A 14,328-nucleotide genomic window follows, 5' to 3' on the forward strand; every position below is an offset into this window, starting at 1 on the left:
ATGTATAGATGCGTTTATCTTATTTATGATGCGCAAAAGTTTCCTAGATATTTTATAGATGGGTATAAAACTTATTCAATACTTATGGACAACGCACCCATAAAAGTTTTATGTTGCAGCGGTGACTCGCTTCTGTTTCGGAGAAAGCTTAGACTATTTTCGAGTTATTAGAAATAAAATTTTTTGTATTTTACTTGCGAAGATTTTAGCTATAACTTTCTTCAGTTAAAAAGGAAACCGTATCATTTTGTTCAATAAAATTGAAAACACCATTGTTTTGATTGGTGCAAATTTCAGAGAACATAGAAAGAGAGCCAGCGGGCATTGTCTTTGGTCGTAGAGAGCACTTACTGAAAAATAGGCCTTGTCCCGAATGTTCCACATAGGATGCTCAAGGGCGGTGACCAAAACTATAGATAAGACATAGATTGGGGCCATCACTTGCTATTTAAAGTCAACCGGCCAGCTTTAAAAGAAGAAAGCATTTAGAGTTTTATCGAAACAAGTTTAGTAAAAAGACGTTTTCGACTTCACCTATGAAGAAGGTAAGCTTCTGAATTTTTTCGGTTTGTTTTCTGATCGCGGAAGATGCCTTTGCAAAATGTTAAATATTCCCCTTTTGTGTCAAATAGAAAACGCATTAGAAATTTTTATATATATATTTCAACATCTTTATGTGTTGAGGATGTATTTGTTAAAAATTAACCGCCGCGAGATTATTGGATAATAGTAAAGAAAAGAGTTCATAAATTTTGAGAATTTTATTTATATGATAAGATTATATAATAAAAGTGCATTGTATTTATTTATATTATTAACTTTTCCATCAAAAACAAAATAATTTAATTTAGCTTATGGAATAAGTTTACACCAACTATTTTTAATCATTTCTTAAAGAGTGTGATAATTTTCCATTTGTAGTATTTAAATTTTTAAGTTATAAACTTCTTTGTTTACATTCAAAACAATTTTAGCTTAAGTGCATTATGAAAGCATTTGCGAGATTAGTATTACATTTTTGCCAGTCGTTGTATTAAATGTGAAAAAATATCCACCATCCAGAACTAAGCAATAAAAATAATACGTTATACCCTGACAGAATTTTTAGTCCAAAGGGGCTTTGTCCCTGAAGGACTATTGTTTTCGTTTTGCGATTTTGCGTCGGACTCATAAACGTCGGTTCACTTTTCAAACTGTTGCCACAAAATGTTAGAGTCCTGCATTATATTTGAAGAAATTAAATAATGAAAAATCTGCATAAATGATTGTCTATTTCTCGCATTGTGATAAAACAATGGAACATAGAGCCATCGAATTTTGAATGACGAAATCCTACTGCGAATATGGGCATCTGAAATCCCAAATTTGGAATTTGTTTTATTATAGATTTTATATTTTGTAAAACTTTAACGAATTTTTTATTTACAAACTCAATGCTTTAAAAGCGAGAAATGGCAACGTTATATATAAAAAAAAATACTTTTATCTCCAGCTCGCGAGACTGTGTATATCGGAAATTCTAAAGATATGCTTAATTTAACATTATTTTGCGATATTGCTCTTGAACTGAATTTTATGGTTTAAGTGCAAAGAACATGATATTTAATAAATAAAGGTAACACTCAAAACGTTAAAAAAACGCCCCTTTGGACGTAATTTAAAATCTGAAACATTTCAAATTTTTTTAAAATTTTTTTTAATAAGTAATTTATAAACGAAATTTATATAATCTCAGAGAATTGTTATATTGTTTGATACATATCATATCTTGCAATATCTATGAAGGTAAATGCTAATTTACGTTACTAACCAATTACTGGTGTCTTTAGTTGCTTACTATTAATTAACCCAGTAACGTATTTTTACCATTAAAATGAAAGCGCGTAAGAGTATTTTTTCTGTCAATAGTATATGAATCTGTGCGCACGTGAAACGTTAGACACAAATAAATAAAATCTTACAGAATAAGAAAAATGTACTAGAATAATTTTCTTATTAGAACTTTTTTTGACGTATATTTGGCTGTTGTTTACAAAAGAAGGAAAGCAATATAAATCACAATTTTAAATATTCTAGGGCTTCCGTAATCTTTTAAGCATTTTTTCGGAAGGATAAAAGAAGGATAACTCTAATTTAGTTTTGAACCTTGATAGTAGCCATTCTTATTTACCAAAAACCATAGTATATTTTACGTGTATTAAGTTTTGCAAGTTTCTTTGAGATATCCATACCCTGAAACACATCCTATGTGTATACATCATTGGCAAGATGATAGATAGCATTGTGTACTTTTTAATTAAAATTCTTTTAAATTTATTCCTAAATTTTCAACTTTTATTTGTTTCATTTAGACAATATTTGTTTGAAAGTTATTTTTAAGTGACTTATAAAAATGTAGCAAAAATTTACGCCAGTACAACGCGGTGCTATAATTGAAATCGAGAAGTTTAATGTTAAAATCTCTGGTATATTTAACTATCAAAGAAGGTAGCAAAAGCCTACAGTTTTTAGGAACGGTAAGATTAAATAGCGAACCAAACAAGGAGTCATGTCCATTGAGATTTATCGGATTTAATATTTCAGTGAAGCTTTAACAAAATAATTAGAAATAGTAAAAAATACTTAACTAACTTAATTTAATAGCACTCACAGTACTTAACTTAATAGCACTCACAATACAACAGAAAGTGTTATTCAAGGAACTGTTAAACATGCATTTTTTACAACGTTACATTTATTTTAAAAAAAGAAGCCAAAATTTTTTCTTATGTAGACTATTGGTACAAAATAGATTTATTTGCAAATGTTCAAAGAGACAGTATCCAATTTCATAAATGTACACTTTTCAGTAAAATTATGATAAATTAGGAATTTCAATCACGAGAAATGCCGTTTATCAAATAAAAATATTCTCTGTTACTAACAGTTTTGAATCACGTTAATTAGACGCAAAATCCCGCCACGGAAGATTTACATTTATAATTGCACGAGGTAGCTATTTGGAAATGTTTTTTTCTCCCAAATCCTTTCCTTCTAAACAATTGAATCGGAAATTTTTATAAAGACGCAAAATTTTGCTAGATAGGTTATATTAAAGTTTTTCGGGAATATCACAAAATGTTAGTTTTATAATTTTGGTTTCGACAACATACACAGCAGGCAACATTGCCGATTTTATTAAACTAAAGGGGCATTGGCACAGAAGGGCTAGTCTCAAAACGGCATTTTGCATCGAATCACCAAAAGCGTTGAATCACATCTCAAATTGTATTTATGAAAATTATTTATGTTTAAAGAATATATCATTATATTTAAAGAAATTAAATAATAAAAATTCTGCATGAACGTACACATGTTTCTCGCTCTGTGAAAAAACAACGGTACTTAGAGCCATCAAATTTTGAATAACGTAGTCCTCCACCCGAATATGGGCACCTGGAAACCTGAATTTTGAATTTCAAATTTGTTTTATTATCTACTAATATTTTGTAAAACTTTAACGAATTTTTGATTAAAAACTCCGATTACAAAGCAAGCAGTACCAACACTATAGGGAGTAAAACATTTTTATCTCCAGCGCGCGAAACTGTCTATCGGAAATTCTAAAGATATACTGTTTTTTTAAATGTTTTTAGCTTAAAGAGACATGATATCTTTTTATTTATATTTTTATTACATCTGTGCTATTAATTGAAACACTATTATTTATTTTCTTGGTAATGAGACATTTAAATTATGGTTTTTTTTTTTTTTTTTTTTTTGTGTGTGTGTGTGTGTATGTGTGTGTGTGTGTGTGTGTGTGTAAATCTTAAGATCTTAATAGCTTTAATGGTCTGCAAAGTTTGACATTATTATATCGTATTCTTTACTGTCAATATAGCAATTTTTTTAACATTATAACCATCATACCTTCTTTACTAATTGTACAGCAGTGCATTTTCAAACTGAGAGAGCGAAATGATAAGCTGTACATTGAATTACAAATATCATAAAAACTATGTGTATGCTTTCAGGTTACCATTTTCTTGGTTTTCTTTTATTTTTGCTGCAAAGTAAAAGCCCAGGAAAGGCATTTGCAGTACCGAGCGCAAAATGAATATGAAAAGAGGGATGCTGTTGGAGAACACTACCATGAATACCACCACGTGAGTAATAATTTACACTCTTATTTGTAGCATTCATTATATACAGCAATGCTTTAATTTAAAGACTTTCTTCAATATTACAAATTTCGTCCTTATTCTCAATAATACAGCAGAAAAATCCATTTGTCCGAATTAAAGGGGATGACACCTGTTTTCAGATAACTAATGCTAGGAGGCGCTTTCCTAAAATATGGAAATGGCTATCTTTTATACACATTACCTACAACAATAATGTACAACAATAATGTACAATAATGCACTTTCATAACATAAAATCATTTTTAAAAATTTCTTACTTTCATTTAAATACTCAAAGCAATAAAATATATATGTGATTACGAAAAATAAATTATCGATTTTTATTTTTCTGACAACTACCGCTTCTAAAAATCTATTCGCGCGGATGAGAGAAGAAAACGCATAATGAAAATTAATAGTATTGTTGCATGCATACGGGTTCATATTAGATTGAATTACACAGCTCCGATGATAGGTTAATAAAATTTATTTTATCGGAAGAAACTCTTCAGAGTTCTGGAACTTTCCACAGAAATAATCGTACAAATCTTCCCAGTATCATAGAGCACAATCAGTAGTTACACTTCAAACTACTAAGAACGTTAAACACAACGCAACGCAAAGGACATCTAAAGAGCGAAGCTAACCCGGAGATATCACAGTACTCCGAATTCACGCTAAACTAACAAATGAGAGCAGATGCTCTTTCCAGTGTTATATAGTTTTCACCCGGCTTCCTAGAAATGTCTATTACTTATCGAAATTACTGGAAGGCATATGAAGGCCGAGTACGGTTACAGTTTCACAGAACATTAATTACAATTATACAATTACAATATCCATTACAGTTATACAGGGACCGGACGAAAATATTGCCAAATGGTCGCCAAGTTTGGCGGATTTTGGCGATTTCCTGCCAAATTTGGAGACAAAAATTTGTCGCCAAAACCCTTGCCAGCTTGGCAATATCTCGTCAAATTAGCCAGACAGCCATTTACCCAATGTTAAATACACCTGCCCCGGTATTCTTGCTTTTCCTGAACAGCATCATCTCTAGATTCTAAAATAATCTACCTATATACAAAATTCTTAATAATATTAAGGTTTAAATATGCAAAGACGTTTTTCGAAGGCTATATATAAAAATCTCAAACTTAAAAGAAAATTATTTTAAATAATTTCTTCTAAAATTTCCAGTATTCTCATCTTTTTAACATCACTGGTAATTTAATAAAAAATATACCCAAACTCATTTAAAGCTTTCCCATGCTCAACATCTAGCTCAACGTAGCTTTAGAGCTTTCATTTAAACTTATTGGATTGAATTAAATCTACTTCGTCGATAGCGCATAAACCACAATAAAATAAGTGCACTTTTTAAAATTCACTGTAATTGTTTACCATAGCGACATTCTGGAGCTAGGTTCACTTAACAGCGTTATATTTCGTCCATATTATAACTCAGAATGCACAAAATCTATATCATTTGAAGAATTATCTAATCGTTGCAACATGTTCTTTTCAATTACTATAATAAAACTAGAACGGTGTATAAAAGAAATTAAGCAAACAAAACAAAAAAGAAACAGTTTTTCACAGACGATTGAGTATTTCTCATTCAATTAGTTCAGTTCTCACTTCGCGACAAGGCAAAAATACATAAAAACTAAAAATATCTGTATTAAAAATTATGAAGTAAATCTTAAACACTTAATTTCCTCGAAAGAATTCCAGAAAGAATTAAGATTTAATTCGCAATCATAAATGAAGGCGTTATCTTTGTTGTTGGGAAGCTTAGTCTCTCTAGATTGTCAACAAATCTACTATTCTTCTGTTTCAAATGTAAACAAACATGTCCGTCATGTTATTTAAATATTAGGCTTAACCGCACTTAAACAGATTTTAAATTGTATAATTCTACAAATATTGCTTGCAGATTTCCTAATGCATAATTACCTTAACTGGAAGATAAGAACAACATAATTCAATCATTTTTAAAGCAAAAAATGCACAATTTATAAACATATTAGTGTAAAGAAACTGAGATCATTGAGCCGGGTAACAGAGGGGATATATATATATATATATATAAATATATTTATATATGTTTGGTGCGGCCGATTGCAACCAAAATACGAAGTGCACATCTACATGTTATAGCAGTCCTATATACAAAATTTCAACGTTCTGAGGCTACTCGTTTCTGAGTTATGCAAAATTCTCTTCAGAATTCATTTTAAAGCAGTTTTATATATTTTTTTGGAGGAAAAGAGTCTTTCATTCTGTTCTTACGTACAGATGTCACTCAAAAACATCGTTAAATTGCATTCGATAGCGGTCAAAATGGATATTTTCGTTGAAATATGCTGCCTGAAACTTTTCGCGATTACAATACTTCCTTTTTACTTCGTACAAGGAAGTACAAAATCAGTTTTACTCTTTCTTTTTTATTTCGTTGTAAATTCCTGTAATAATATGTGCATAAAATCATGTGTTTTGATTATACCTTTCTCCAACTTTATGAACTACTTTACTTACTTCCAAGGTGGAGCCTATTAATAGAAGGATAAAACATTGCACGCTAGCTCATTACGATGCGTTTTTCCTTCCTTCTTGAAGATGTCCATGTCATGTCAAAGAAGCGTACTCATGCAAAAGCCATGACGTTGTCTAATCGGCCTTTAATCCATGTAGGACAGAAAGCAAAGACAGATTGATTGCTGAGCTTAGGATAGTGTAAATGTGTATCAAGCCTTATAAATGCATTTCATTTCTTTTGACTGCTTTTCTGTCTGAATTAGGCCATTGTGTTAATGACCCAAACTAGGGCATAACATGGGCTGCATTTTATGCAAAATTAAACGTATTGTTTAATAATGAATGGCGTTTCTTTATATTAAGAGTTGCAATCTGACCATCACCTCATGTAAAGAAAGCAAATTTTAATGAAGGTCGCATAATTATGAATCTAACTCGTGTGTTTCTCCAAATCGACTGCGGAATTCTCGCTAACCATTTAAGCATGACATGGGTTTTGGTTACAACATAAACTATAATGTTAAGAAAAGTTTCTTTTTAAATTTATTGAAATACTTCAAATTATAAATACGTAGTTTTTGCGACAGAACATATCGCATAAGTTCCAGATGTTCTTATGAAATAGACATTCGTATTCGTATGAAACATAGATTCATGGATTCGTATAAAACAGACATTCTTGGATTTGTAAGAAACAGAGATTCATGGATTTAGATATTTACGAAAGGAAAAGTTTCACATTAGAGCCGGACAAAGCAAGAAATATATTTGCCTCATATAAAAATACAAAGGAATGCAAAAGTAAAATATAATAGATTACATACGAATTGGGAAAACATGAAAGTATTTAAAAGGGTGCAACCTTGAAATTTGTCTAAAATGCTAAAATCTGCTTCGCATAACAATCATGGCTTTTTTTTCAGAATTTATATCCTCAAAAATATAACTTTTATTAAAAGCTTTAATTTAAGAAGAAGATGAAGAAAAAAGATTTTCGTTCGTTTTCTCAGTTTCCTTCTTTTCATTTCTCTAAAAAAAAATTTAAAAATGTTTTACAGAACCGAAAAACAGTTGTAGAGACATTAGGTATTTTTTTGGAAGCAGGAGATGTGAAAAATAAGCAACGCCTTCGCCGGGTATCGAACCACGGACCTCTGGAATACGCGCCCAGCGTGCTGATCACTATACTACGAAGGCATGCTAAGAAGGCTGGAGAAATACCTTATATACTTCCCCCTTTTAAAAGGGGGAGTTACGGGTCCCAATCGCAAAATCCTGGGTGTGGAGAATCATCATCCGCCACCCTTTTAGCTCGGGTGCCATTGTAGAGGCATTAGGTTTTTTTTTTTTTTTTTTTTTTTTTTTTTTTTTTTTTTTGAAGCAGGAGATGGGAAAAATGAGCAAGGCCTTCAGCGGGAATCGAACCACGGACCTCTGGATTACGCGCTCAGTGTGCTGACCACTATTCTACGAAGGCATGCTAAAAAGGCGGGAGAAATACCTTATACTGTCAGAAAATTGAAATTAACGACACTAATTGTTTCATTTATTGCAGAATAATTCGCAGCAATCTGAGGAGCCGATTCATATTAATTTTGAACACTAAAGCGAAAGGGTAACTCTTAAATTATAGTAACAAGGTTTTAACTAAAAATAGCCACTTATTTACAAATATGATTTCGGAATATATGCGAGATGTTATCTTCGAAAGACTTTAACAATTTCATTCGAACACTTTTCTTGCAATTTATTATTTTATAGCATTCCGAGATAATTTACTATCAAATATTTTGGTTGGAAAAGGCTTATCTAATGATGTCTGTATTGTTTACCCATGTAAATATTAAAATATAACAGAGTGGATACTTAACTGGCAATTATCTATTTTGTATATAAGTACATCTAACAATATTAAACATACTCAAATTTTACTCATTTTGATTTGTAAAATAGTTTATAACACAGATAATTCTATCTATTACTGCAAAAGACTACTACTATGTAACTGTTGCGTTCTACGGGTTCGTGGATTTGGAGTAATTGATGATAACACTTGCTGAAGAATAATAAAACACGTTATTCGCCAGTATCTATTACTACACAGGGCAGTTCCAAAGACACGTTTACACTCTTCGAAGAACTACGACAAACACATTGAAACAATCAGCAACACAGCCTTCTGGGTATACGGGTGAAGAGAGCTTCACGGCAAAACACTAAAGTATTGTTTTCGACTCGGTCGATCGCTCTCAAGCTAATCTTTGAATTCAAGACACTCCCTTCTCTCCTGTACTGGCAGGGTATATATAGATCAACCTTCGAGAATATTCCCGAGAAAACCGCTAAAAATGCGTTCTAGAATGTTCTCGTTCCGTCTGTAGCTTATCACCAATTTATGGTTTCACCAATTTTGTTGTCAGATAACGCCAGATGGGCGATTTTGCGCGAAACCTGGCAACCTTTGCCTTTCCCTGCCACTTTCTGGCAACCCTAAGTCCCTTTGGCACAACGCTGCTCAGCCGCAGATTTCGTCACGTTTGGTGAGGAAGCTATCTCACCGCGCAGCCGCTTGGCATTTCGCAACAATCCTTTTATACATTTAAGCTTTTAATTTAAAATTAATGTATTAAATATATATATAAAATATTTAAAGTTAATGTTACAATTAATTATTTTAATTGTTAATTATGAAGTAAAATATCCTTTCTTCTTCAGAAACCTCATCCATACCATTTTGGATACAATATCAAGGACGAAAAAGGTAATTCACAGTGGCATAAAGAAGAAAGTGATGCATACAACAACAAGAAAGGTTCTTACGGCTACACTGACGCCTATGGAGTTTACAGGCATGTAGATTATATTGCAGACCATGATGTAAGTATGAGTACTCATTATCATTGAATATAATTTGCAGTTATGTAAAAAAGTTTTTAGTTACGATGAGTCCTCATTCATTTTGTTGTTTTTAATTCTTTTCTATTCTATTTTTATCTTCTGAAAATAATAAACGTAATGAGTCTTCAAATTATTACTTATTGTTTCTCCAAATTCCCGTAATATGAGGTCAATTTTTGATAAAAATTCGACTGTAGTGGACTACAGTATTTGATGGTTTAGGACTTTTAAGCTAGAATGCTCTGTACAGTACTGAAATTCAATATGAGGACATTTTTCAATGAACGCCAAGACCCATGGTTCTACATGATTGTGGCTTCTATAGAGATGGTCGTCTTAGAGAGGAAGAAGTTCATATATGATTCGACAGGAGATCTTCATTTATGTTGGGAGCAGTACTCGTCATTTTCAGAGCTGGTCTTCATAGGGATATTTTAAAATGAAGTTAATTGGTATATTGTTTTTATTTTAAAGTTAAATTTGAAGATTATAAATGCATATAAAGAATAGGAATGTCACATATCTTTGCGGTTGAGTGTCACCCCTTTACATTCAGAATTTCCGCCTGTCACCTCTGAGCATCGTCTGCCTGGAAGATCAAAATATTAGCACTAGGAGAGAAATATCTAATGGAGTCTGCGTTGCATTTAGTTGCAGTTCTGGAAATCTTGTTTCTCCTTCATGTTCATATAACGCTGTATGTACAAAGGTGACAGAATCTGTAAATTTTAAATCCTGACAGACCTATGCGTCTAATACAATTTTTCGATTTCTATTATTTGATTCATTATTTATTATTAAATTAGAAAATATGATAATTGAAAACATAACTGTCCAACTATTTTATTTTATAAGTTGCCAAATGGAAATTTGCTCTCAACGCGCAATTTAAAAGTATTGAAACGCCTAAGATCGTCACTTGCAATCTCTTCTCACCTATCAAGCAGCTGCATAACATCACCCTCGTAACCGAAGGTTTGAGGTGGGAATTGTGCAAAAGATCGTAATTTCACGCCGGGAACTTGTGATATGACATTAATTTAAACTGAGTGTTCAATTTAGCGACGACAGAGTTAGTTGAAGTAATTGGTGATTAATAGCCCTGATAATTATTTAATTGTCAACACAAACACAAGTTAAAATCAAATAAATATTTATTTATCTATTCTTTATGGTTTACAAACTAAACTGAAATAATTAATTTATCGCTATACCCCTCCCCATAAAAAAAATGAAGCCACTTGCCCTGGCCGTTAGGAGATTAAAAAGTTACAGCAAAATTCTAATTCAAAACTACAACAACTGGTCGGATAAATTCACTGTTGCTAAATTTAAAAAAAAAAAAAAAAAAAAAAAACCTGTTGTGCACACCACATAATTTTTTTGTACGGAATATTAAATTTTTGCGCATTTTTTCCTGCATTTCATTTAAAATTATTGAATTAAATTAAATCTAGTTCGTCGATAGCGCATAAAACCACAGCAGAATAAATGCACTCTTTAAAACTCACTATATTTATTTACCATAGCGATACTCTGACGCTAGGGTTCTCTTAACAGCGTTAAATCTCATTCATTTTATAACTCAGAGTGCACAAAATTTATATCATCTGAAGAATAATCTAATCGTTGGCACATGTTCTATTCAAATATTATAATAAATCTAAAACCATGGATAAAAAAAATAAAAAAGAAACATTTTTTCACAGACGATTCAGCGCTGCTTACCTATTCGCTATTCGCAAACATTCTCCTCTATCCGAGACAAACTGGCGGCAGTATTTGCTGCTAACACGATACACTTATTACCTCGAATTTAATTGGAGATATGTTTCTTATTCAATTAATTCAGTTATTTAAGCAGGAAAGAAGGCAAATTTTTCGGTGCACAAAACTGAAAGTTTCCTTTTGGTCCCACTCGTCAAAAAGACATGAAGGTGCAGAAATAATTAATTCACTATTCTGCTAAGTTTTAAATGTAAACAAGTAGGGCTGCTATTATAAACAAAAGTTAAGCTTTGCCACACTTAAACAACTTTTAAATTGTTGATAATTCTACAATTATTGCATGCAGATTAACTAAAGCTATAAGAACCTTAACGCTATGATAAGAACAGCATAATTAAATCATTTTTAAAGCAAAAAATGCACAATTTACCAACATATAAAAAAACTGAGCTTACTAAGCCGACTAACAGAGTGGTTATGTTATATATATCTATATTTATATACTTTTGGTGCGACCGATTGCAACCAAAAAGGGAGGTGCACACCTACACGTTATAGCAGTCCTGTATACACAATTGCAACGTTCTGAGGCTATTCGTTTTTGAGTTATGCGAGATACATATGTACGTACGTACAGACGTCACGAAAAGTTCCCTTCAGAATCTATTTTAAATCAGTTTTTTAATTCATTTGGGGAAAAGAGTCCTTTATTCTGTCCTTACGTATAGATGTCACGCGAAAACAAGCGGTCAAAATGGATATTTTCGTTTAGAATATAGTACCCGGAATTTTTCTTAATTACAATACTTCCTTTATTTTGTACAAGGAAGCAAAAAGCATTACTATGGCATAGCGTCATCACAGCAGGAAATAAGGTTTATTAGTCAGACATAGCGTATTCTGTAAACTCTTACGAAATAGCTTAAACATTTACGGTTAGTCTACAGTTAGTTAGTCTAAACATAGAGTTAATGGTTAAGATTAAATTTTTAAACACTACGTCTTGCGATTCTGTTTAACTTTTTTGTTTGAGTGAATATTGTGAAAACGGCAAAGACGAATACTACAGATTTAAACTTAAATATAACCTAAGAAATAAACCTAAGAATCAATGTCACGAACTGATGGAATCTTTCTTACAATTGGCAGTAAAAGACAGTTTCCTTACTCGCAGATATATTCAGAATTTGCGGATTTAATTTCATGGAATGTCTAATCTGAGTTTGTCAATTACGAGTAGCTCCATTTGGTCACTTGTCGAATTTTGTTGCAAATTATTTTTCGTAGACAAATATTATTTACACGTTTATATATATTACACGCACTCTGAGGTATTTGTTGCACAAGCGCAGAAAAAATCTATGAATTCTCGTTAGTTATGGAAACTTTAAAAAAAATATTAAGTTTTTTTCCAGATAACTTGATAACAATACAAATAAAACTGGCTTCCAGTGTAATAACAGCGTGAAAACTTTCCATCGAGTAAAAATGTGATGAGTAGGAAATTAAAATGAAAATTCGACGCCATTGATGAATGTAATCTTTGTCGTAAATTTTCAACAAATACATCTCATCTGTACATTTTTATGTTTTGAAACATAATACGGCTTTTATATATTTTCAAATGTTGTTTAGTTTGCTGTTTTATATGTAAATTACTTCCATACTCCATATTTTGATGGGGCATTTTATAAAGTTTTGAAAAGATTTCCCATAAAAGAATTTTATGCACAATTTTTAATAATTTATCTTTATGAAAAAAAATCATTTTCTTTGCTTTGAACTCAAGAAATCTTTTTAATTTTTAATAATATTGTTATAGGGATTTCGAGTGAAAATCCGTACAAATGAGCCCGGAACTGCCAGTTCATATCCAGCGCATGCATATTTTGATGTGGAAGCTCCGCCGCAACATGTTTATTCTTCATATCAAAAACCTGCTCATTATGAATCTCCGCCACAACAGGTTTATGCTTCATATCAAAAACCTGCGCATTCTGTAGCTCCACCGCAACATGCTTATAGTTCGTATCAAAAACCTATTGAAGCTGCATTACATCAAGAAGAAGAACAAGATAATGAGTATCCAAACTCGAAAGAGAGGTATACGTATGTCCCTGTTTACGTTGAGGATGCTAACAGGCAGAAAAACTACTAGTTCTTGTTTCTCAGTACTGGAAACATTTAAGAAATTTCTCAGGGTTTATGATGTTGCATTTGATGTTACCTTGATGGATTAAGGTAATGATCATCATGGAAATTAGTAATTTAAGAACTGTATATTTTATATATAATATTACAAAATGAAGTATTTTAAAACATTTTCTAATTACTCGTTACTTAAATAGAATGACTATGATTTGTTCCCTATTTGTATATATATATGTGTATAGTAAGGATAAGGTTTTTTATTTTAGAAGTCATTAATTTTATGTCTCATGTCGAAAATAGTGTGTTTGTTATAAGTCTTCTGTAAATAAAACGTGTTTTCAATTATTATTCTTTTGAGACTCTTTTGTAGTTAAGCACGCAAGGGCTATCTGCCTAAGGAGGGAGATGTCTTCGTGGAGGATTTTCTAAAGGGAACTGGCTCGTATACACATTACACGTTGTAGACCTTTCTGTATATTTATATGTATTTTAAATTAATTTTCTGATTTAAATTTAATGCTTTTTAACAAATTAAATTTTTTTATTTATTATGTGTAGGCAATCGAGAGGCAAATTTTATCTTTTTTTTTTAATCGATTATGGAGAGGCAGACATTGGCAACCGCGAAAAAAGAGGGAAGCCCCGTGAAGGACTTTTAAGGGAAACTGGCTTGTATCCCCGTTACGCATGGGGTAAACCACGAAAACGCCCCTACAGTCAACTCGTTCGTTAGGATTCGAGCCCCCACCGAATTACCAGTGTTCGGTGACTTCACCGCTTGGCCGATGGTGGGCCAGTCGAAGAGCATTGAACACATACACACACAAAAAGAAATCCATTTCACTGCCTG

The 14,328-nt window shown here is 31.9% G+C and overlaps 1 protein-coding gene across 1 annotated transcript; it reads left to right on the plus strand.

Moving 5' to 3' along the window:
- The first annotated feature begins 400 nt into the window (after positions 1-400).
- On the plus strand, positions 401-13,820 carry LOC118191918 (uncharacterized). The gene is made up of 4 exons (XM_035362781.2): positions 401-545; positions 4,014-4,145; positions 9,417-9,578; positions 13,150-13,820. Exons 1-4 carry the CDS (start codon positions 537-539, stop codon positions 13,483-13,485), a joined length of 639 nt encoding a protein of 212 aa, XP_035218672.1. The 5' UTR covers positions 401-536; the 3' UTR covers positions 13,486-13,820.
- Positions 13,821-14,328: the final 508 nt, after the last annotated feature.

This window comes from Stegodyphus dumicola, chromosome 6 (genome assembly GCF_044657685.1).
Source record: "Stegodyphus dumicola isolate Sdum_Otavi_A_Nest chromosome 6, ASM4465768v1".
Lineage (NCBI taxonomy): Eukaryota > Metazoa > Arthropoda > Arachnida > Araneae > Eresidae > Stegodyphus > Stegodyphus dumicola.

Excerpts from the sequence above, each read along its gene's own strand:
- LOC118191918 (XM_035362781.2), top strand. Across the intron at positions 4,146-9,416 it reads ACTACCATGAATACCACCAC|AAACCTCATCCATACCATTT; the intron begins GTGAGTAATAAT and ends TTTCTTCTTCAG. Across the intron at positions 9,579-13,149 it reads ATTATATTGCAGACCATGAT|GGATTTCGAGTGAAAATCCG; the intron begins GTAAGTATGAGT and ends ATATTGTTATAG.